We start from the raw sequence: 26,650 nt of genomic DNA on the forward strand, positions 1-26,650 counted from the left end.
ATTAAATAATTAACTTTGCAATTTTGATTTCACTGGTCATTCACTCTGCCTTAAACAGTGTGGCATTCTTTATTTCACAGAACGAACATGATAATAAAGTTGACAGAAACGGCAATAGGTTGGTATTTTTACAAAATTTGTATCAGCTCTATAAATAAGACAAAAAAGTAACAGTTTTACGTCAGATAAAGTGTTTTACTTATTTTTCTTTGATGAACAACTCATATATTCATTTGCAGAAGCTTGAAGGATAAATAGGAATATATAGAAATATTCTATTGTATTCTATATTGTATGTGTGTGTGAGGAGGAGAAGGGGGGATTACCTTCTGTATCTCTGTTTTGATGTCACATGCCAAGAAACCTGTTGTCATATTTTGGCTCAATAACAAATCGTTCTGGGCATTACAGGCCTTAAAACTCTGTGTTGCTTTGAATCCTGAAAATGTACCAAAGGCATAATTTTATTGAATGGCTTTAAGAAAGAATGTGCATAATTATAACATTTCCAATAGTATTCAACGATGGTCAGTTTTGTCCTAAGGTTGAGTCTGTTCCCATCGAATTGTTCCAGAATTTAATAAAATGTTCAAATGAAATTAGTAGCACTGTTCCCTTTTCTATAAACTCCAATATATTATATTCTTTGATCATAATCTGAAATATATACCTAGAATTGAGAAAATTACTACTCCTGCAAAGACGGAAGTGCCACAGTTTACGACAGAAACTAAGATGGCGTCTCTGTAGCAGTTGTTTCGAACTGGCATGTAGGAGGAAAAGGCGATCAAGCCCCCAAAAGCCACACCAAGAGAAAAGAAAATTTGTGTTGCGGCCTCTAACCACACCTGCGGATCTCCAAGACGTGAAAACTGAAAAATAAGTAAAAATTTAAATGATCTTTAAATTAAAAAAACAAATAATTCCAAAACATTGTAATTGTTTAATACATTCATCAATGATCCATGTACAATTTACAAATGATTTATTTATGTGTGCTGTCCATCAATAGAAATTCCTGTAGAATTAATGAGAAATAACGGGAACTGAAAAGCTTACATCCGGGACGAAAAAATGTTTCACTCCTTCTTCAAACCCCTCAAGCGTCACACCACGGAAGAAAAAAATAAGGAGCACCAGATATGGAAAAGTTGCCGTGACATACACAACCTAAAATAAATGAATTTCAAATATCAGATAACTAGATTTATTGGAGATAATACTGAAGGAGATACAGTTCTCGGAGAACATTTCAGAAATTATATATATGTGCGTACCTTGCCCGAAGATGCTATTCCTTTTGCCATGCACAGGAAAACAATTAGCCAGGCTGCTAATAGACTGACCACAATCCACCAGTTCAAAGTCCCGCGTTCATCAACGGAAGGTGAGATGTTGAGAGTTTCCCTATACCAGAAATATGTGGTTGAGCCACTCATCTAAAATTAAGAATTTATATATTTTATACTAAAAAAGTAAATTGCGATTCGATTAGAAAAGTTTATGCTTTTTCAAAGAAAAAGACAGAGGGAAAAGGTATAGACCCGGATTATAGTTAAATGATACTAAAATTAGTTTCTTAGATATGTGTTTTGATGTGCAGCATTGGTAAATCGAGTATTTACTATTTAAAGATGAATGATAATGCAAAGGTTCTTTAACTTATGAATTCAAAGATTTTTCTATCTATACAATGAAATTTATTGAATCATGGAAATTCTGTGTTTCTTTTATACTGAGTCCCCGAAAGTAACTAACCGAACACTCCGTGACATTTCCAGGACATTCAGCCCACGGCAGGGGAGACTGGAAACTGTTGACTAGATAATACAGACACCAGGCTATTATAGTATTATAATACAACGAGACCCAGAAGGAAACCATAGCACTAGCTATTCCGATACCAGCAAGATACGGCGATATTTGGTTCCAGGCGCCAATGGCACCTTTACGCAAGCGCTGACCCACTGCAAGCTCCAAGTAAAAGATGGGAACGCCTTCAATCGCCAACATGATTGTGTACGGTATGAGAAAAGCACCTGTAAAGTAAGAAAAAATCATAGGCGCTCCCCATGTAATTCTGTAAATGACGAAATATAAATGTTATATAGTCGCTCCCTATGTAATTCTGTAAATGACGAAATATAAGTATATATATATAGGTCTACCCCTCTATACTATAAACTATCCATAGTTTATAGTATAGAGGGGTAGACCTATATATATACTTATATTTCGTCATTTACAGAATTACATGGGGAGCGCCTATGGAAAAAATATAGAAAATAAGACACCGGTGGCTCTTTTCACAAAGAAACGAAAAAGACTAAACATTTTCCCCCATTCTACAACTAATATCTAAAACTGAGAAAATCTCAATTTTCTATAATATTGCATATTTTATAATTAGATTGTAATTATTTATTTAGAAAAATTAAAAATTACAGAGTGGTGAAATTTTAGTCTTAGTCGTAAAATATTTTGTGAAAGTATTATAGTATATTTTACTATAATTTTATAAAAATTTAATTAATTAAATAGTTCTTGTTTTTCTTCTATATTCCTCCTATAATAAATGTGAATTTCAGTAATTAAAATTTATTTACAAACTAGGTTGTCTTACAAAGTATAGGATATACATGTACCGCAGTTTCAGTTAATTTTGATGAATGTGCAGTTTTGTGTGTGATTCCCCTCCCCCCATTTTTTTTATATATTTTTTTTTTTACATTAGACGTTTATGTAATATGTCCTATGAAATTGATTTTAGTCAAAATGCACTTTAATCCATGCGTGTGCTTCAATTTTCTTTTATTTAACACTGTCACCGAGATTCATAACCAGGTATCGCCCACTCACAGGTTCATTTATCATGCATCATTTAAAACTGTGTCCTCTATTCAAGGTCAGTTAGCTTTAAATTCGTGTTTTTTCCCTTCTTTTTTGCTTTGTATAGTCATGACAAAGTTTTTTTCTTAATATCTATTGCACAAATGAAAAAGTTATTAATCAACTCACCGCCACCATTTTTCTGTGCTAAATATGGAAAACGCCAAACATTTCCCAATCCTACAGCGTATCTGCAAAATAAAATTTAGTTTATAGACGATTTTGATTATATATTTATAGAAAACAATTTGAGAGTTTAGAGGAATATTTGGAACCTATACGAGTTTTTCATTCAATAAAAAAATAGAGACGAAGCCATGTCATATAGTTGACATAATTTTGACGCTGGCAATTATAATCTTTCTTGTGATTAACATGGTTAATAAATAAGTAATATTGAGTATTTAGAAAACATCTTATCAGTAGTGATGATTTATGGATACATGGTAAATGTACTAATTACAGTCGGCAATGGGTCTCTGATTTTGTGCACATGTGGCGCCCCGCTGTTTTGCCTTATTAGCAGAAATGTCAAATCAGCGGGGTATAGTCGCCTGCACTTTTTTTTCAAACCATATACAATCTCTGTCTTTATACTTTATGCCATCTGGTCATTGTTTACAAATTAAGACCAAATTTCTTTCTAAAAATAATTGGGAAGTAATTATTTACTAATAAAGACTTCAGAATTTTTTTTTAAGTTGATCAGAGAGAGATTGTGTACCCATGCAGCCTAGGCCTCAACGAATAATGGTTTACAACACAACTGACTGTATTTTATTCCATACATGCATTTTTCTATGTCTAACTCAATCAGTTTCTCGGTTATTTCATTCCTTCGTTGAAGAAAATTCGTACAATTTAATATTAGTTATCCCTCTTTTTCAATTACGACTCTCTTTCTGACTCTATAACGCTGGATTTGTGTCAATTCCTTTTGTGATGATATAGGCCTATTAATAGTATCTGTTTTGGTGGGGAAAAAGTTAAACCCCACCCCCGTCAAATTAAAAACTAAATATCAAACGAATCGCGGAATAGCAGGATATCCCCGTTAAAAAAATGTTTCCATAAATGATTATATCTAAAATAGCAATTAAAATACCCTTTGTCCAAATATCTGACCTTTTCCAGGCGTTTTTTTTTTTTTTTTTTTTTTTTTACGATTTTGATATTTGAGGTGCGGGGAAAGAAAGATTTCCTGGCGGGTCAAATACCAAAATCGTGACAATCGCAAGAACGTGAAGAAGAGAGTATCTCGGACTAACAAAATCCTATGAGATGAATCAAATTTACACTCTCAATAAAAATACTACTCACCCAACGACTGCTAGGATATACTGAGCTTTATTGTCCCAAGTTTCCCTCTCTTCTTTAGATTCTTTCGGACCTTCTCCATTTTCCGTTGCAATGAGGGCGTCCGTAGACGTACCAGCCGTTTTGGCAGGATCCTCCGACATTCTTTCCGTTGATTCTCGCCAACTTTTTCTACTTCCTGTCTCCAAAGCGGATTCGAATGAGTTTCTCCGGAGCGCCGGGTACAAGTCGAGTGAGACACCGTCCTTGTGTACGAGTGAGCTTGAGCTCTCCACTGTGAAGATACTAGGGGTAGAAGCCGTTTCAGATAATGCGGGATTGTCATAAGCGTACTGGTTTCGTCGGCCAGTTTGTCGCCTCGGGGGGTCTGCTTTGCCATGATACATTTTTGATTAAGGTGTCAAAACCAGTTGGACCTGGATATTGAACAGTGAGAAGATCAATTAATTGAACAAACAAGTTACATCACCCGAAAACACATCTGCAATATTTATCAAGTAATCCGCTTGCGTAATAATAAAACCTGGGAATGGTTTCCGGAATTGTACCTTCTTGGACGTGTTTGCTTTATATTCGTCTCTTTTGACTAACCAGAGGAAAGTGTTGACATAAGAGTACCGCAAAGAACGTAAAAGCACGTGTATAACCTTTGTAAAATAATTCTTTGACAAGATGGTGTTTCGCGTGAATTTAGGGTATTATTATTAGCATCTTCTCTGTGATCATATACAATAAAGCATCCTCAACAAAATGCACTGAAAGCAGCTTCTAACTCTCAAAGGTGGTCAACGATTGAGAAGTTTTTTTTCTAAATAATTGTGAATCAACAATATTTCCCATAAAAATCAAAAATATTTTTTTGTTCGAAGCAGTACTGAAAATGTATATCGGAGTCGATACATGTATCTTAAATAATTATAATCAATTTAATATTTTCTAATCTATCCTGCAGAATACAGATTGTCCGCAAAGCTTAATCAAGCAGTAGCCGAGAATGTATTTTTAATATAGGCATTTGAAATCAGTATAAAAAAGGGATTTTAAAAAAGAAATGAAGCCAATTTTTGCATGATTAGATCGACCACAATGTATACAATTTATTGATTTGACTAAAAAATTATAATAGATCTTTCTGTCTCTTCGTTGACACGATTTGGTAAATATCTGATAGAGCTTTAAACAATCGCATTATAGTTCAAGGGTAAACTATCTGTTAGATTCTTAGTGGTTCACGTTTGATTAATTAGCCTTCACGTGACTGCTTACTGTGGCGGATCCAGGTATCTTGAAAAGGAGGGGGTAGTTTTGGGTCTTGGCAGGGGCCCACAACTACACCAAAAATTTATTTATCAAATCGTGTATTTGGACTCAGTGAGGGAAGGGGGCTCTAAATTCGACAGTGGCCTACATATTCAACAACCCATAGTGCGATTTATTCCCAAAACGGGTGGTTGGGGGTTGCAGTATTTTTTACTAAAAAGGAAATTTTGAAAATTTTGGCCCCCTCAAAAGTTGGGTTGGATGAGGATAAAATTGGGTATGCTAGGGCACGATAGGGTCAGATGAGTGTTTTTGGTACATTGTTATTTTTATTTTTTCATCATTTTTATCGAAGTTTAAGGAGGAAGGGTGGCTGGAATCGAACACCACACCCGATCTGAATACACCATCTCCTTGAAAGATTTTATGTGACATGTACAAAATAAATGCAGTAGGTAGAGAAAATAACATATATTCCAGATTTCCCTCAAATGAGCTTAACACTGAGCGTGTTAAATTTAAAATGCTAAAGTCATTCCCCCCCTTCCCCCTCCGAAAACCAGAGATCGTTTCTCACAAAATATCATAATTCAATGTACATCTAATTATATACGTATTCTAGGAAGTACATGTTTAAATCATCCAAGCCTGATATCTTGTACGTATATAAAGTACGTAAATTGATTGAAAAATCCTACCTCTCTAGGGGGATACGTTTCCTTATACTTTAAAAATTGCTTCTTGTAACAACTGACTTCCGTGTTACTTAATACTCAGATACGGATCAGTGAGTTCAAAAAAAAAATCATTTTAAAAATGCTTGAAAGTTTTAATCCGATTTTTAAAAATATATTCATGATGTGACCCAGATTCTTCATCATATTGTACACTGGATAACTGTTTTGTATAGATTTGTAATCTAATGAAAAATGTTTTGGGAAATTGAGGAAAATATATCATGCATTACAAAGTGAAAGTTTATACAGAGTATATCTTATTCTCTCCCACAAAGGAAACCTGACATTCAAAAACTTTTCAAGGACAACATCCTACAGGTATTGATGAACAGAAATTACTGTTGCTTATTTAAATGGGGAAATTGTGTTCGTGGCTTTATAATTAATAACATGCCTAGTATAATATAAACTAGTGCTAATTGTAACGGGGACCGTTACAGATGTTCCCCAAACGCTTCCCAACTCCCTTTTGGTGCCATATTCCCTGTAAGCTTCATTTAATAACACAATCTCTATGCAATTGAGATTTTAACAATGTTTACCCAGAAATGTACCATGCTCATTCAAATTTTAGCATTGCATGTGAATGCATGTACGTAATGACCATATCATCTTGTCTACACAATCTATATATTTTAATATACTAAATATTAAAGTATTTAATCCAAAAGTATTAAAAAATTCGCTCATTCAAGTGTATTTTTGATTTTACCCATTTCACGTGCACGCACGTGCATACATGAGCATGGTGACCATACCATCTTGTAGAAGTTCATTACATCTATCTATGTTCTAAATCCCATCCCGTTTGGTTGAAAACCAAGGGAGTTAAAACTGTTTAAAGTTTCAGCCAATCAGATTGCAGCGCACGTACACGCACATGTATGCATGTCCATGGTGACCATACCTTCTTGTAGATGTCCATTATATATATCTATGTTCCAAATCCCATCCTGTTTGGTTGAAAACCAATGAAGTTATAACTGTTTAAAGTTTTAGCCAATCAGATTGCAGCTCACGTACATGCACGTGTATGCATGTGCATGGTGACCATACCTTTTTGTAGAAGTTCATTTTATATATCTATATTCCAAATCCCATCCTGTTTGGTTGAAAACCAAGGGAGTTATAGCTTTTTAAAGTTTCAGCCAATCAGATTGCAGCGCACGTGCATGCACGTGTTTTCATGATAATTTCTATACATCATGTTGTAGGATATCCTAATGCATGGCTATGTTCAAAATTTCAGAGGATTTCCTCAAAAAACAAGAAAGATATTGAGACTTTAGTTTCAGCCAATCAGAGCAAAGCGCACGTGCATGCGCGTGAGATCTTCCTATTTTCACCTTGTCATCTTGTCTATACTACTAATATATCCTTACATTATGAGTTTCAAAGCATTTCATCAAAAATTTAAAAAGTTACGCCTATATCAATTAAATCGGTCAATTACATGTTGCACGTGCGCGCTCTTGAAAGCACGTGCGCGCAAAATGACCTTTGTTTGGCAAATCTACATAACATGTCTATTGACCCTAAAAACATTTTACCTTAGTCGGATGTGTAGTTTACAAGATCACTCAAGGACAAAATTTTCCCAGGAATAATAATAATAATAACTAGAGCAAAGCTCGTTGCAAAGCAACGAGTAGGTCTTCCGTCCTGTTTGACCGGAAGTAACTGTCATTTTTTTAAGAAATGAGTAATAACGCCCAAAAATGGTTTAAATACTCTTAACATATGTTAATTAATGCAAAAATAAGCCAGTTTTTGCTACTTCCAGTTTGACCGGAAGTGATGACGACGGACAGAAAATTAATTTTTATGCTCCCAGAGACATATGTTACCCAAATACTTGTCAAGAACGGCAAAAATACACGTTTTCCGACTACTTCCGGTTTGGCCGGAAATGATGTCGGCGGACGTATTTTGACGACTCTAATAGATTTAGCTTGACATTTTGAACAACTTTGCTTCTTTGACGTATTACAAATTTTCAATACTTTTTGAGATATAAAGGAAAAACTTCTGGCCCCTCTAGGCCCCTTATTTTAGGGGCCAGCCCTTTTCTAGAGATACCATTTGAAAGATCTTAAAATTCTACACTTCTTTTGTTCTATATATTTTAACAAAACATTTCCTGGTAAAAAGATATCGTAGAAAAAGTGTTAAAAATTTTGAAATTCGCGATAGGTCTATTTTCTGGCCATAGCGCGCGCCGACGTGCAGCACTTCCGGTGAAAATGAAATACGTATGTCACATCTACATATATCGCTCTATCATTGCTGAAAAACTCAAGTTTCTATCCTAAGCCGTTTCTGAGAAAACTCGCGGACAAACTGACCCTCTGAAAATCACTAAATCGCGGAAATCTCAAAACCGGAAGTGACGTCATCAAAACAAAAAATCATATATCAGCTTTGTTTGATGTTCTATCAGTCCTGAAAGTTTCATGAAAATCGAACCAGCCGTTTCCGAGAACTCGCGTGCACAAAATCGGTAAGAAAAAAAAACAATAATAATAATAACTAGAGCAAAGCTCGTTGCAAAGCAACGAGTGGGTCTTCCTTCCTAGCGATAAGCAAAAGATTAAATGTTTCTGTCTAGATTGTCAACTTTGCTAACATTCTCTTTTTCGATTTGTCTCAGAAACCCTTACTTGAATTCTTTAATTTGGTGTGAGCATGAGGTCTAAAGGGTACTCTCTCTAACAGCATTCTTGAAATCGTATCCACAACAGTTTAACTTCCAATATTATGACTTTTGATATCGGATACATGTATACCATGTTTGTTGCAATTATGTTTGTGAAACGTGTCATACTACAGAAACATAAGTGTTTTGCTACATTACCATCTTAAATATGGCTTTAAAATCATTTAATATACAATATAACTAGGTAAATAAAATAAACAAATTATATAATAATTCAAAAAATCCAAATGTGTTTACAATAATGATGAACAATATTCATTAGTTGCAATCAGTAAGTAGAACAATACTTTTATAATAAACGCACAGAAATGTGCTGTGTATGTTTCGAATTTGCAGCTTTCCACTAGCAACTGGTGGTACCTCAATAGGAGTGTAAAATTCTCTGAAAGGTATATTGTAAACATATTACATATGGCTGTGTATTCTTTTTTAGCGGCTTTGGCGGAATGCAGCAATCACTAAATCAAGTACAAAGCTAAAAGTCTTGTACATAAACATAAATAAGAATATCTACGCTAACTTATTCAAAAGTCAATTTCCAACAAATATTGTACAAGCTAAATATAATACATTTACAGCATTAAAGAAACAAATCTCTTTGAAGGTATTGCCCTGCATAAGAACAATTTGAATCCCCTACACTAAGGATGCTCTGTGCCAAGTTTCACTTTGGTTCTGGAAAATGATATTGTGAAATTTTAGACAATGATGATAATGGATAAAATTATGTTTTTTAAAAAATTTACTGGTTCCTTTAGCTCAGATGGGCTAATAAGTATGCAACAGGCACAGTTTTGCAGTTGACATTGAAATGCGACTGGACATCTCTTCAATCTTGTTTTAGAAAACTACATGTACATGCCCTATGTACTGAATTCCTTGGAATCATACACATGTTTATGCCTTTAATTAGTTGTATGTGCCAAAATAACAATTTTTTTTTAAAATTATACTGTAAAAAATACACATACATGTATTACAAGATCTTCTATTCCTACTGAAGACAGAGGATCTATCTTAATCATTAGAATAAGCAAGTCTAAACTTTGAAAGGGAAGACCTTAATAAAGAGGTCAACATGCTACACAAACAAAATATTATTATATTTAAAAATAACATTTATTCCAATGTAAATACTGGTACATGTATTTCTGTTACAAAATCTATTTCACTTGAAAAACTGAGAGCAATTGAAATGTTCATATTTGTGGATTTATGTTGTCAAATCAAAATTTAAAAATGATACACAGTGTGTTTAAAAATTGTCTTCACAAACCAAAACTTGACTTATTTTCACTATGCTGTTTATTCCATGTCACATCCAAACAGATGATCTTCTGGCAAATCATGGTCATGCTTGGTATCAAAATTCAGTCTTCAGATGAGTCACACCTATCCAAAAGAAATTGAAATTTTTTAATCTATAATTCTTTTACTAATAAAAAGTGCAATTCATGAGATTATAAATTAGATTATCAAATTGAGAGATAAGATATTGTCACATTTTCTGTTTATAATTTGTAAATTTTAATGTACTCTTTCATCAATTAAAAGAAGTTTACACCAATTAAGGCAGTCATTTATGCTATTCCCTAATAAGACAACATACAAGTGCAAAGTAATCATGCACTAGTGGGTTTAGGATAATGTGCTAGAGTATTTATGACAACATACTAGCACGAGGTGACAATGTGCTAGCATGTACGTCAGTGATAATATGCCAGCACACTGAATCCAACATGCAGTGAAGCTAACACTCAACAGATTGTTTAAAGTTGTGTTTGCATGATATTTTGTTTTGTGTTAACACAGCAGCGTGTTGTTTAAAGCTGCATTGGAGTGGCAGTCTGTTGAAATTAACATGCTAACACACTGCAACTTCACATCATTGGAACACCATAATTTTAAAACTGACAAACCAATATCTTATGATTACTAACTAGGTAATTGCAACTGTAAATGCTGATTTCATGGTGACAATAATACCGGTAATTCACTGTATATATGAGAACTGATCAATTATAATAAGGCGTGTCCAGATAGGGCCACTTGCTAAAGCTCAATAGCATTTTCATAAAAGCGTGCCATCTTACCGACACAAAAGACGCCATTAGGCTATCACACAGCTCGCCATCACAACACTGAAAAACACTTTCGCACTAACACAAGTTCGCACCACACGCTGTCACACTAACACACAACACACTGTCACGCTAAATCAATTTCACACAACAAAATATCAGGCTAACACGAGTTCACATAACACACTATCATGCTAACACGAATTCACAAACACGCTGTCTCGCTAACACAAGTTCACACAACACGCTGTCTCGCTAACAAAAGTGTTACAGAAAACGCAGTCTCGCTAATACGAGTTCATACAACATACTGTCTAGCTAACACAAGTACACGCAACACACTGTCACGCTAAGATGAATTCACACAACACACTGTCACGCTAATATGAGTTTACACAACACGCAGTCTCACTAACACGCGTTTACACAATACACTGTCACGCTAACACGAGTTTACACAATACACTGTCATGCTAACACAAAGTCACAAAACAGGCTGTCTCACTATTCACTAACACAAGTTCGCACCAAATGTTGTTGCGATAACACACTGTCATCCTAATACCATTTCACACAACACACTGTCATTCTAATACCATTTCACACAACACACTGTCAGGCTAACACGAGTTCACACAACACACTGTCACGCTAACATGAATTCTCAAAACAGGCTGTCTCACTATTCACTAACACAAGTTCGCACTAAACGCTGTTGTGATAACACACTGTCATCCTAATACCATTTCACACAACACACTGTCATCCTAATACCATTTCACACAACACACTGTCAGGCTAACACGAGTTCACACAACACACTGTCACGCTAACACAAATTCAAAAAACATGCAATATCGCTAACACGAGTTCACATAACACGCAGTCTGGCTAACACGAGTTCACACAATATGCAATCTTGCTAACACGAGTTCACACAACACACTATCTCTCTAACACCAGTTCACACGACAAATTTTCAGGATAACAAGTTCACACAACACACTGTCACGCTAACACGAATTCACACAACATGCTGTCTCGTTAATAAGAATATGCACAACACGCTGTCTCGCTAACATGAGTTTACACAACACGCAGTCTCGCTAACACGAGTTTACACAACACGCAGTATCAGTAACACCAGTTTACACAACACGAAGTCTCGCTAATACGAGTTCAATCAACACTCTGTCTAGTTAACACGAGTTTACACAACACACTGTCACACTTACACTTTATACACGATTTTACACAACACGCTGTCCCGCTAACACGAGTTTACGCAATACATTGTCAAGCTAACAAGAATTCACACAACCCACTGTCAAGCTAACACAATTAAGTTCACAAAACACACTGCCTTGCTAACACAAATTCATACAACACACTGTCTCCCTAACACAAGTTCACACAACACACTCACATTGCTGAGTTTAAAGTAAAGGTCTACCCTAATTTGAAGAGGTTTAAAACTAACATATCTCTATATTAGTAAAAAGCTTCAAATTTAAGACAAAAACATTTATGCAGTAATGTTCCTTAACATGCATCTGGAATATAAAATGAATGAGACCTTAAAAACCTCACAGTACATGTTTACTTAGCTAATTAAAGGTCTAAATTGATGCTATTCAACAATATATATCAACATCTCTAAGTATGTGAATGAGTGAAATTCTCAAATAAATATTATAAATCAAAGTATCAATAAGAAGCTGAACCTTACGTCGCAGGTTCCAATTCCATTGCTAAATGCTTTAGACAGGTTACTCCTATGAGACTGCATAAACCAAGATTCTGTGTCACGGTAGGTGTTAGCACAAAATGGATCTCATACTTCTTAAAGGCAATAAGTGCTGAGTACAAGTCTATATTTGCAGCTAATACCATCCCAAGTGGTGGCACCATGAAATGACTGAAAAATGTATGATTAAGGCAAATAAACAAACATTAAACCATTACAGCAGTCTTATCAAACAAAAAAAGCAAACTTTCTATTATCACAATTTTTTAAAACAAATTTCTTTTGCAATTTAACTGAGCAATATTTGTCCTTTTTTGTCAGTAAAGTATGTTATTATACCTCTATTGATAATACTCGAATTTGATTGGCTGGTAAGAAAACTTTAAAACACAACAATGACTCCAAATTGTACTGTTTACAGCAAAACTGACCTAAGAATCATTGAACGTGGGATATAATGACCCGGTCATTATTTTTAATGACCGCTAAAAATGACCGCTTAATCAAAAATTCGTTTTTGAGTGAAGTTAATGCATAAGATAATGATTATTCGAAAAAAAAAAAAACATGTTTTTAAAATTGAGCATGGTCTATTTTGCATTACCATACAGAATACCGTAAAATTTTATCGTTACAATAGATCGTTTCACTATATCGTTACAATTCAGTTCAATAGAATGTAGAGTGGGCTCTTTAAAGAGTTGAATATTGTATTAGATTTAAGCAATCGTTAGTTATAACAATGTATGTCGCTATCAACTAAATATTGTTTTAATCAGTAAATCATGATGCAAAAACTTACACGATTTGCAGACGTCAATGTAAACAACTTTCACTATCCGGTCTGTAGCGAATCCCGATCTCGATCAAAGAAAGAATTGATAACGAATAGAGGTTCATACTTTTCAATATATATCGGTATAATAAAACAATTAATTACCCCTTGTGAGTTCAACATGGTGAAATAAGGACCCGAGACCTGGCCCACTCGATGACCTGCCCTGACCTCGGCCGCTATGCGGCCTCGGTCAGGGCAGGCCACCGCGTGGGCCAGGTCTCGGGTCCTTATTTCACCATGTTGCCCTCACAAGGGGTAATTAATTGTATAATATTAAATAATTAAGACTTTTCGAGAACATATATTTATAGCGAGTCCAGACAGCAGCACAAATCCCTGCCCATAATGCGAGCTCTTATGATAACACCTTGGGAAAAGAAGATTGTGACTTGCACATTGCTCCACACAATTTTTCCGCAGTATTACTTTGGACACACAGTGCTTAGCTTCTTTAACATGTTTAAGCTACATTCAAAATTCATTTCTAATTAATTTGAATTAGCTATCCTTACTCATGTTCACATGGAGCTAATGGGAAGTAATTTAACGAGCAGTGAATTCATTCGAATTAAACATTTGAATAAACTCTCAGTGTGAACATTGAGCATGGATGCACCAAATGTCAAATGGGGCTTGACAAGCACAATCTAAATTAAAACTAAATAAGTATCTGCCCTCACCCTTACAGTCACACTGTCAATATATAATTAGTTGAATAATTCTGTAACATTAAGTGCAGTTTGAATTATAGAGTATGATCACTATGATAGATAGTAGGACTGTTGAAATTACATCCTCAAATTTAAAAAAAAATAAAATATAAAGCTGTGGGGATTTACAAGGCAAACAGAGAGCGTCTGAACTGTAAAACAGATAATATATCGGTGTGTCTTTGTATTTCTAATAACATCAATGTACGTCACTGTCATGTAATCAGTATAGCACTGGTTCTCTGCCCTTGATTCCAGTCGCTGCCGCTAGGAATTACAAGGACAGGTAACCTCCGCCGCCATGACAGTGGAAAAACTCACTGCTTGCTTCGCGCATAGTACTGCGCATTCCAAAAATAAATAGCGTCAATGCGTGCAGAGAAGAATGTTAGGTGGATCCAGCGATTTAAATAACAGAGAAAACAAAACGTAGCATATATCTTTCTTGATGAATAGAGCAATTGAATACAACATAGTAAGGACTTTCTTAACTGAGCTTATATATATCATTAACTTGCAATATAATGTCACAATGAACTTTCAAATGTTCCATTATTGTTAACATTGTAATCCTCGTATTCCTGGTGCATGTACCATAACATGGAGTTAGAGACGAGTTAAAGCATTCCCCGTAAACTTTAGAACATGAATAATGTTAAAGAACAAGTGTTATTTCTAAATCGATGATTTAATTATCATATTAGTGGCAAATATGTAGGAAAATTAATCATGCAATAGATCTTGATTTGAATTATTTTGGTAGACCCTGATATGCATATGGGACCTGTGATATCGCTTTACATTTAATGGTTTTTGAGGCAGCACTTCTTTATGGTTTTATAGATGCTTAAAATCCGTCTACTTTCTTTGTTAACAGCAGTGTAGCATGTGTAGAGTGCAGAGAGAAGGGTTTCTTCTGGATTTACGCAAGTCTAAATATAGATTTTATCATCAGTGCTGGTTCCTGTGACGCGATAAAATGGCAGTGGTTACCTGTCGTTGGTTTTTCAGGGCGCTTGCGCCCGTGAACCAATGTCAGGGTACCAGTCTAGTAATCAGTAGTGTAAAATTTAAGTAATAAAAATATTCTAACCTTCATTCCAATGGTCCAAGCCAATCATACATTAAAATGTCGCCGTCAGCTCTTTCATCACTCGATACAATTATCCACTGGGGAATCCGGAGCAGAGTCAAGAGTGTTCATCCTTGTTAATGTGACAGTCAGAATTTCCTCGTAAACAATTCACACAAGATTCTTAGAATATATCGGGATAATTCTGCTTAGAATAATGTTCCAGAAAAGTGACAAAGTACTTTGTAGCTCCAGATTAAATGAGTAAGTGCATGTCTACAAACGGATTCTTTGTGAGAAAATGTTCAACTTCACAAATCATTCTATTTTCAGTTTGTAAACCACGACAAACATGTGTCCGACGTCGACTCGAAGGGGCACACTAAAAACGGGATATACTAGAGACCTGATATTTACCTGACGTTTTAATTTTTAATTAAATGGTAATATTGAGTATTTTAAATTACTTATGTACAGACTTTATGACTTCGAGGCATATGCTATACAAAAATTCAATTGTTTGGAACATTTACAGACAAATTTGAATCAGGTCAAATTAGTGTTTAGTACATCGCGTCTTTAGTACCTTCCTATTTCCCACAATGCCGCGCGTTGTTTACAAACAAGCGCGAAAAAATCCTCTAAACTAGGTACTAATTATTGTTGTGTACATTATCACATTTTAAAATTATTTGAATAAAAAGAAAACAAAGAAACACCGAATCAAAACTATATCTTTTAGATGCATTAACTAAAAATGTGCACGTGTATGCAGTAAAGGCTTGGCTGGATATAGTAGACAACTTGTTCCTGAAAGGTTTCTCACATACATGTACCGGTACTTGTTTTATATAAAAAACAATTAAATATAGCTGGAAGTTTATTTCTTTTTATATCAAATGACAAGATTTTATAAGTTCGAAATTATTTCAGTCAAACTTTTTCATAATATACCAATATTTTAAGCTATCAGAAAAAGCGTGTATGAGCTATTAACCCCTAATTATAGGGGCCAGCCCCTTTTCATTAATCTAATATGAAAGCTCTCGTAATTACACACAACTTTTGTTCTATATTTCTTACCAAATTATTCTCGGTTCAAAAGTTATTACACAAAAAGTAGCAAAAATTCAAGAAAAAAAAATTACTAAAATTTGCCGTTTTATAGCTTCCAAACTTTAGGAAATCAGCTTATAATTTTATCGTTCTGCACATCTACAATGTATTGGCTACAAGTTCTCCAACTTTCGTGTAAATATCTTACGTCGTTCTTGAGATTTTTAGTGGAAACGAGACATCAAAATTATCAATTAAAGGGCAATAACTCACAATTAAAGGCATGCATCAAAAAATTGAAAACAGGTGTAAATAGGTTTAATTACAAGGTATCTAACCTGAAAGTTTCATAAAAATCAGTCCAAAGGTCTTTGAGAAATCGCCTGTCAAAAATCGAGCGGGAAAAAAAAAATAAAATAATAATAAGAAACAGTAGAATAACAGTAGGGTCTTCCGAAGGAAGCGGAAGACCCTAACTAGAAAAGAAACTCGTAGCGAGCAACGAGAGGTCTTCCGTCTGATTCTGAAAAAAACCCCCACAAACTCGAGCTGAAAAAAGTAATCAAACTTTTTATGGAAACAAAGGGGATGTAACCCGAATCGCCAGCGTGAAAATCCAATGCGCTTACTATTACGCTATTCGGACCACAGCTCTAAATGTATTTGTATATATTTCTGCAACAGTACATTAGAATTATAAAAGGCGAATCATAATTTTGCGTCAAACGCCTCGAGTAAATCTTCGCGCCTTTTGTTGAGAATGTTCCATTAAATAGGTGTGATCGCTTTAATGGAAAGAAAAAAGAACGTTCTTATAGCTAAAATATCAAGGTGAAGAAAGTATATTTAACACATTTTACAAATTTCATATTGTATATAAGCAAGTAACACTAAAGCAATGAAACAGTTATTGAATTTAACTCTTTTAAAATTTCCTGTTCATACCCAAAATGAACTATCCAGATTAGTTAAGCTTTTATGAAAAGGTTGAAATATTTTGCCGAAAAACATGTGTTGCCCGAAGACAATCAAGGAATCGGATACCATTTATACTCAATAACTTGAATCAGATCTTTGAGACAAGAATGTTAATATAAACTCCATTTAGCGATCTTTTAAAAAATTATCTTATTTTGTCTTTTCTATTATTTTAATATGACACAAGTGTGCATTGGAAAAATTTCTATACTTACTATATTCATTGACATTGTTTCTAGAAAAACTATTACTTATAACTATGATTTAAGATCTGTTTTCACGTGTTGCAAATCAGAAGGTATTAGGTATCTAATTTCATTTGCACATTTAGTCTTTCTTTTTCTACTTTGAGAACCAGCCAAATCTAATTATAGATGACGTTTAAGAAGAACATAGTTTGACGCAGAATTGCAACGTAACTACGACGTGACAATCCAAGTATTCCTTTACATTTCATTTTTGCTTGTGTTACTTTCGTTCAAGCAAACGCTCAGCTGACTCCGAAAACCTTTGAGACAAGAATGTTAATATAAACTCCATTTAGCGATCTTTTAAAAAATTATCTTATTTTGTCTTTTCTATTATTTTAATATGACACAAGTGTGCATTGGAAAAATTTCTATACTTACTATATTCATTGACATTGTTTCTAGAAAAACTATTACTTATAACTATGATTTAAGATCTGTTTTCACGTGTTGCAAATCAGAAGGTATTAGGTATCTAATTTCATTTGCACATTTAGTCTTTCTTTTTCTACTTTGAGAACCAGCCAAATCTAATTATAGATGACGTTTAAGAAGAACATAGTTTGACGCAGAATTGCAACGTAACTAAGACGTGACAATCCAAGTATTCCTTTACATTTCATTTTTGCTTGTGTTACTTTCGTTCAAGCAAACGCTCAGCTGACTCCGAAAACCCCTATTGCGAAATGTCGGAGTTGACAGGGACAGCCGCCATCTTGGACCCGCTTCAGTTTTTTAAATGCTAATATCTAGAGTTTAGATTTATCAATATTCAAACAAATTATATAGTGAACATTATAAGAAAGATTTCTATTAACATACCAAATATAAATGAAAAATATTGAAAAACAAAAAAGTTAGAAAAATACGAGTTTTTAAATTTGCATCTCGTAACGACCGGAAGTATTGACGACACACAAAAAGGTGATTCTGCAAACCAGAAAGTCGTGAGCTATCGTCTCCAATAAGTCTCCAGTTCATATCTTTAGCTATTTTCGATAAAACTGCGCGACAAAATCGCATTTTAAAATCAGAAAATTGTCCATAACTTGGCACCAGAAGCGAAATTTCCAAAACAAATTATAGACTGCACAACTTCATATAATGACGCATTTTTTGTGAAAGTTTCATTGAAAACTGCTGAATAGATTTCGAGAAATCCCGTCCACAAAATTTTGTCAAAAAAAGAATAATAATAATAAGAAACAATAGAATCACTATAAGGTCTTCCGTGAAGACGGAAGACCTTAACTAGAGCAAAGCTCGTTGCAAAGCAACGAGTAGGTCTTCCGTCCTGTTTGACCGGAAGTAACTTTCATTTTCAACAAAAATGAGAAATAACGACTTGAAATGGTTTGAATCCTCTAAAGCTATATTAATTAATGCAAAAATAAGCAATTTTTGCTACTTCCGGTTTAACCGGAAGTGACGACGACGGACGGAAAATTAATTTTTATGCACCCAGAGACATATGTTACCCCAAAAAACTTGACAACAACGGCAAAAATACCCGTTTTTGACTACTTCTGGTTTGGCCGGAAGTGACGACGCCGGACGTATTTTGACGACTCAGATAGATTAAGCTTGTCATTTTGAACAACTTTGCTTCTTTGAAGTATTACAAATTTTCAATACTTTTCGAGATATCAAGTAAAAACTTTTGGCCCCTCTAGATCCCTAATTTTAGGGATCAGCCCTTTTTTCGAGATATCATTTGAAAGATCTTAGAATTCTTAACAATTTTTGTTCTATATGTTTTTACAAAATATTTACAAGTAAAACGATATAACAGAAAAAGTGTAAGAAACTTTGAAACGCTCAATATTGCTTTTTTCAGACCATACCGAGCGTTAACGTGCAGTACTTCCGGTAAAAGTTAACAACACAATGCAAATCTACATTTGTTGCTCTATCTTCCAGACAAGGTTTCATCTTCCTGTGATGAGCGATTTTTAAGAAGAGCGACGGACAAAATGACCCTTAAAAATCACAAAATTGCGAAAATCTTCGAACCGGAAGTGACGTCATCAAAATGAAAAAAAATGCATCAAGTTTTAATATGTTCTATCAGACCTGAAAGTTTCATAAAAATCTAACGAGCCGTTTTCGAGAAATCGCGTGCACAAAATCTGGGAGAAAAAAAATAATAAGAAAAACAGTGGAAAAGAAACAAACGAATAACAAGAAGGTCTTCCGCTGAAGACGGAAGACCTTAATAATAATAATAAGAAACAGAGTAAAAACAATATGTTCCCCAACTTCGTTTGGGGAACATAATAACATTTTTTTTTTAGCTCAGATGAGCTCATATTAGCTTTTCTGATCACCAAATGTCCATCGTTCTTCCGTCCGTCTGCCTGTAAACTTTTCACATTTTCAACTTCTTCTCAAGAACCACTGGGCCAATTTTGACCAAACTTATTACAAGGCATCCTTGGGTACAATCTCTACCCAGAGTTATATTTCGCTTCGCAATAAGTGGAACGATAACTCTGGGTAGAGATTGCCTTGGGTAAAGCGAGGGGGAGGGGGGTTAATTGTTAAAATGAAGGCCAGGTCACGTCCCCTTACAAAGGGAGATAATCAAGAAAAGACAAAAATTGGATGGGGTCATTAAAAAATCTTCTTCTCAAGAACCACTGGGTCAGAAAAGCTGAAACTTATCCTGAAGCATCCTGTGGTAGTGTAGATTTTAAATTGTTTAAAAAATCATGACCTCCGGGAATCCAAGTTTTACATTGAAATATTTTGGAAAATTCTGAAATATGTTCTCCTCAAGAACCATTGGGCCAGATAAGCCTAAACTTATCTGGAAGCATTCTAGGGAAGTGTAGATTCTAAATTGTTAAAATCATGACCCCGGGGGTATGACGGGCAACAACAGGGAATTCAAGTTTTACATAGAAACATATAGGATAAATCTTTAGAAATCTTCTCAAGAACCAATGGGCCAGAAAAGCTGAAACTTATGAGGAAGCATCCTTGGATAATGTAATATCTAAATTGTTAAAATCATGACCCGGGGTGGGGGGATGGGGGGGGGCAAAATAGGTATTACAAGGGGGCGGGATCTGGTAAAGAACGGTAGCAGGTGAGCGATGGGGCCCATGAGCCTCTTGTTTTCATTACTTATATGTGAGTAAAACTTAAAAGTCAATGTTAGGAGGTCAAAATATTGGTACTCAGAGGAAGATCTTGTCTCAAGGAATATACAGGTGATATAAAAACCCTAACATCACCAATTGACAAGTTACCGCCAAGGTTCAAAAGTAGTTCAACCTCAAAGATCGAGGTTAATTTTAAAAAAATGTTGGTGCTCATAGAAAAGGCTCGTCATATGATATATATACACATAAAATATAAAAGCCCAAGCACAAAATCAGATTTGTTGGTATCTCCAGAGATTTATGTCACATACGGGATACACATGTGAAATATGAAAGCCATAGCACTAACCATTCAATAATTATGGACAAACAGAAAAATTTACTGACAGACAGACATAACAAAAATATATGCCCCCGAATCTTTATGTATTTTTGAGAGTTCTTAAAGGAAATTTTAGAGGTATCCATAACAGTGAAACATCACAATTAAGTCTCCATTGTTAAGCTTGCTGCAAGGCTTTCTAAAATTTGATGTCATTGTTTTTTCTTTATGTAAGTCTCTTTAAATTGCAAATGGGAGGGGTTTGAGACTTAACTCCATTCATTTCAGATATTTCAATAGGGTTCGTTTTAATTCGACATCGTTTTAAGAATAATCATATACAATAACACTATATTTATACTTTATTGTTTTTTCAATGATAAAAAGTTTGGTTTACACACATTTCACTGGCATAATTTTTTTTAACACATATAACATAAACCTGAATTAGAATACCCGCTAGAATAAAAATATGACATATCGAAAGGTATTGCATCGAAGTCACATTTAACAATATCACGATACAAGTTCTACAGCCCATATAATCCTGGTAAAAACTTTGTCCAAACACACATCACACGGTTATCCAATGTTTCAGCTGAAACGAAGAATAAAAATCATTAAGGTATGCATAGTTTTCAACTGTGAATGAAAATTCTTATTTCTGTTTTATATCAAAATCTGAAAGAACAAGGAAAGTGCGTGCTCGCAAACACAAAGAACTGGGTACTTATCAGAACATGACTTTGTTCTTACGATACCGGCGCAGAAAATTGGACAATTTTATCTGTTGCCAAGGACGCTCGAAGGACTCACCCTGAAACGTTTGACGTCATTGGTTCTTGTGATTTCCTCGTGATCTCTTTTTGGGGTTATGCACTTTGCCAATCTCTGTGTAATACATTAGAACATGTTTGATTAAAGGAACTCATCAAAGTACTGAGAGTAATCAATTTATACGTAATTAAAATATAATTTAGTTATGATATATTTAATGGACTTTTGAGCTTGAATACTGTTCGTTATCTACATTTAATTCAAATTCCAATCGAAACACCGGCAATTAGTGGCGTATTCATATGAGTGAAAAATTCTCTAGAGGGACATTTAACAACATACAACCAATCAATTAATCACCTTTTGCATGAGAAGTTCTTGAGATCAGGCCAAAATAAAAAAATACCTTCGTTTCCCCTAACGCGACCGACCCAATTAAATCGCACCGACTGAAAAGATTTTTTGAATAAGATGATTCAAATATTTTTTTTATTGTTAACCAAGTTTTATAAAATACAACTTCATCCAAATCAGTTTTTATCAGAACGGCCGACATTGTTCTACTGTGATTTTCAATCATTTGTTGGAAACAAAATGACCTCCAGATGTGATTACAGGGCAGTAACTCTTCATAGAACGATGGCGACGTCTCAATCTTATGCTTTCAGTTAATTGGAATTCTTCACTCTTGAAACAATTCGATACTAAAATTTATCATGACTAATTAAGAGTGTTTCGGAAGTGTCTTACCGTCTCCATGTGAGTGAATAAATTTTTGAAAGGGACGTTAAGCAACAAACAAACAAATCTGTCTTTGAATTTAAGGTACATAATACATGGTAAGGCCCGCCTTATGAGCAGATGAGGGGCCCACCTAGTGAACACATCATTCAATTTCACTGCATTTTATTTTCTTAATTTGAGTTTTGATCTAATAACTAGTTCATCTATGTTCCTATGTTTACTATATGCTATTATGGAACTATAGGAGTTGTTGTAAATATGCCTGCATATTAATCCTGATAAATATAATTCAGATGTCCTTTCTTCCTGCCTTTATAAAGTGGTTAAACTTCGTGAGAATGGTATTTTTATCATTTGTAGATTCGGTTTCGTTCGATTAAAGATTGTTAACATACTCTTTCCAAATAGTTTTGAAATTAGGATTCAGCTTCCTGAGACGTCCAGTGTATTTTTCTTTAATTAGGCCCTTGAAGATTGGCTGTTTCTTTGCTTTTAATCCCTTCGAGATTTGTTAGGACGACATTTAAACATTTCCCCATTGCCCCAAATTTAGACGTACTCAGCACTATTTTTTTGCCATTAAGAAGTGGGGGTCTTTTTTGAGCCAGCATCTTCTGCGACACTGGACATAAGTTTTTATGGTCCCCTTTGAAGGACCGTTTTCAACGTTACTCATTGGGATTTGAACCTGCGATTTAAAATTAGCCACTTACTTCTTAACTCCAAAGCAAAATGCTCCAGAACCACTACAAATCTCATTGCCCTCAAAAAAGTACATTGGTCGTCTATAAGCTCTGAAGGCTGATTGAAGGTTTGAAAAATATACTCGTATGTCTGGTCTTTGCGTATTTGAGAATCTTGTCTATTTTATTCAATTTATATAAAGGTAATGGCGTAAGATATTCCAAAAGTTCAACTAAATAACAGTTGTGAATTAATTAATCATGAATTTTGCTTTTAAACCGCATATGTATGATACTTAGCATTTAGATCACAAATCGCTTTCTTTTGTACTTTTCTTATTTATAAAGGTAATTTTCAATTACATTTTAGAATGTATTTTCAAAGTTGCTTTCAGAAATTAAAATTGTTTACCTACCTACCGACCCAACTTGAGAATTTAGGGTCGGGTTAGGGGAAACAAAGATATTTTTAATTCTGGCCTCGGAGAAATACGTCAGTGTTTGTACCTGTTTAAAAGTTCCTTTAGTGGACAGCAAGAGATACACTGCATAACCTGGTATCAGGAGCATTGAGGAAAGAGCCACGCCCCATCCTATGACGTTAGCGTACGAAGGATAGGTGTACACGCCCATACTGCCCTTATAAGTCAGTGGTCGATAATGAGAAAAGCTTGATATCACAATTATCTATAATAAATATAAAAAAAAATTAAATTGAATCAAATGTGTGCAATGCATTTCTAGTAAAATCGTCCAAAAATATCTTGAGTTCAATTTAGATGTCATTTAATATTTAAGTACAGGCTTACATTTACTTTGTTGATTTTATAAAAGAATGTATATTTAGAATTTAAACTTGAATAATGAACCAAATAATATACCAATCAAATTTCTAAGAAAATGAGAAGGGTATTATCAGAAGGGTATTTTAAGTTTAACAGGATTGTTTCAGCACTTGTATGTGGTCGTTGAAAAGGAAAGGGACGGAGGTGGAAAGAAAGGGGGGGTTAGTTACCAATAGGAATGTAGGACTGAGGATTTTCCAACACACTCGCCAATACAGCCCTGGTCTATGGCCTGTCATCTGATAAATGTCCGAGCAAAACTGATCCACCCCTGAAAAAGTTGAATCATTGTTTTAAAATTCGGTTAGCCTCCTTTAATATACCACATAACAAATACTTTTCATTAAGTCTATTTTTCTAATTTGAGTGAAAATATTTTAAAAATATATTTTTTTTGACTTACCATAAAACCAGGAAACGGCGATGACTTGAAATAGAATGGCAAAAACGATGGAAGTGCCGGCAGCGAATGTATCCAGTATTTTAAACACATACATACCTCCCTACAAAATTAAAAGGAAGAGAAAAAAGTTACAGTATATTTATCAAGAAAAAGAAGCACTCAGTTTTTTTAGCGCTTCGAGAGAAGGCCGGGTATTTTCTTTAAATTTACTCAATAAATTGCCGGAAAAAATTATATTATAGTACAGATTACAAAATATATCTAATATTTGTTACCTATTTATTATTAAGTCTGTACTTATACTTACTAAGTGTAAGAATATTAATGAAAAAATGGGTGTAGAATCTTAAGAGTTTCTCCCATAGATAAAACGTTTGTGTTGAAATCATCTTTTTTATCTTTCATATTATCATCCGAATTGGTAGGGAACTTCACACAAAAATATAAATGTACAAAAGATAAATGGGTTTGCACTGAATGAGAAGAAATTGGTGCACATGGCATTTCACCTGCACCGCATTGCAAAGCCTTGACTCTCTCTTGGTTCAACCAACCTTTCATATTTGTTGTATTACACATATGCTTTTTCTCTCAAAAGGTTAAATAGATTAGACAGATATCAGAACATAAAAAAAGCAACTAATGCATGAATTGGTATGTATTTTTGACTAATTTAAATTTTGAAAAGAAATCACACAAATCATATAAAGTCTCTAAACAACATGTAAGGAAATCGTAAGTACTAGTATTCTTTGTTGTTCAAATTTTAGACCGTGTTCCTTTATTGTTCAAAAATATGCAATAATTTGCTCATACTTTGTGACATTATTACAAAAAATCACCAATTTCTACATTTACTCGATCTGACAAATCTCATTCTAATTATCTATACGAACATAAATCTACTAGACCTTTTGCCGATTTCTTGAAAAAAAAGAAAGAAATGTTTGTGTTATTTATATTTAAGAGAGTTTCATTTATTTTTTTTAACACTTGCTGATAATACTCGGTACATTCTAGTAAATCATAAATCCATGCGCAATTTTATAAAACGCGCAGAAGAAGAATCAAGTCTATGTAACAACTATTTTTGGAGCCTGTACTTACTACAGTCATACATGGAATGGAGAAAAGGAAGGCACTGACGACAATTAAGAAGGTTAAAACTTCCCGTGCCCACCGGTGTCTAAATACCCTGTAGAATTGATCCCGGAGACCCGTCAACGGAGATTCTAAGCCGCCAAACTACAAAAACAAAAAATAAAATTAAAGACAGTATAATTCGCAAAATATTTAGTCAAGAGAACGCAAACAATGGGAAAACAATCAATAAAGCAATGCTACTCACCGCGCTATCCAAACCGAGCGTAATTAACATGAAAAAGAACAGAATTCCCCATATTGACGATCCCGGAAGTGTAGAAATGGCTTCTGGGTAGACGATGAAAACGAGACCCGGGCCTGCAATTATGAAAGTTGTAAGATTTTAAGATTTTATTTAAAAGAACTTTTATTTAAAAGAAAAATTTTAAATTAATTTTTTTTTTAAAGATTAAGTCACAAGGAAACAGAGAGCATCTATAACAGACAATTTTACCATCTTGTGCGACATCCCTGATGTCTTTTTGCTGTTTTTGAGCCATGTACCCAAGGTATGTGAACACGACAAAACCAGAAAAGATACTGGTAATGCAGTTTACGGATGCTGTTATGAGACAATCCCTGCAAATAAGAAATTGGGCAAGATTTGAATATATGGACTGATTAGGTGTACATGATGTACTTAGAAACACTAGAATTATAAATTTTAAATCTGACACTTCATCTACCCGGTATATGTGACGCAAAAAACTACTGTTGTTAATACATGTATCAACTCAGACATTGAAACTCGAGAGAAGAAACAGATTTTGTATGTGTTGTGTTTATGGTATACCCTCTAAGAACATTTACGAGTCTTTAAGCTTTTGTTTATAATATTCTATTTTTATGACAAACATTCCTGAGGAGTTAATATACTGTTAATGATAAAAAAAGAGATTGGATTAAGAGATAATGAAAAAACTCATTTCTACAAGGATTTTATTTATGTATCCGGAAACGAAATTCCACCAGATCAC

General features: G+C 34.3%; 1 protein-coding gene and 1 long non-coding RNA gene across 2 annotated transcripts in view; both read right to left on the reverse strand.

The window, feature by feature from the left end:
* Positions 1-26,650, reverse strand: part of LOC134266906 (uncharacterized) — a 63,977-nt gene that overhangs the window by 16,098 nt on the left and 21,229 nt on the right. The window contains exons 8-21 of the mRNA XM_062749113.1: positions 26,128-26,252; positions 25,879-25,991; positions 25,638-25,775; positions 24,531-24,630; positions 24,298-24,398; positions 23,790-23,969; positions 21,895-21,969; positions 4,210-4,586; positions 3,019-3,080; positions 1,759-2,039; positions 1,278-1,439; positions 1,060-1,170; positions 671-872; positions 327-439 (exon numbers count right to left, since the gene is read on the reverse strand). Of these exons, the coding sequence (XP_062605097.1) occupies positions 327-439; positions 671-872; positions 1,060-1,170; positions 1,278-1,439; positions 1,759-2,039; positions 3,019-3,080; positions 4,210-4,586; positions 21,895-21,969; positions 23,790-23,969; positions 24,298-24,398; positions 24,531-24,630; positions 25,638-25,775; positions 25,879-25,991; positions 26,128-26,252 (2,140 nt within the window). The remainder of the gene's footprint in view (positions 1-326; positions 440-670; positions 873-1,059; positions 1,171-1,277; positions 1,440-1,758; positions 2,040-3,018; positions 3,081-4,209; positions 4,587-21,894; positions 21,970-23,789; positions 23,970-24,297; positions 24,399-24,530; positions 24,631-25,637; positions 25,776-25,878; positions 25,992-26,127; positions 26,253-26,650) is intronic.
* LOC134266900 (uncharacterized) lies at positions 10,097-15,627 on the reverse strand. The gene is made up of 3 exons (XR_009992064.1): positions 15,389-15,627; positions 12,730-12,918; positions 10,097-10,311 (listed from the first exon to the last, which is right to left on the reverse strand). It is a non-coding gene; the product is annotated as an uncharacterized LOC134266900 (long non-coding RNA).

Source organism: Saccostrea cucullata, unplaced genomic scaffold, assembly GCF_032062105.1.
Source record: "Saccostrea cucullata isolate Sc308-1 unplaced genomic scaffold, CSIRO_AGI_Scuc_v1 ctg243, whole genome shotgun sequence".
Taxonomy (NCBI): Eukaryota; Metazoa; Mollusca; class Bivalvia; order Ostreida; family Ostreidae; genus Saccostrea; species Saccostrea cuccullata.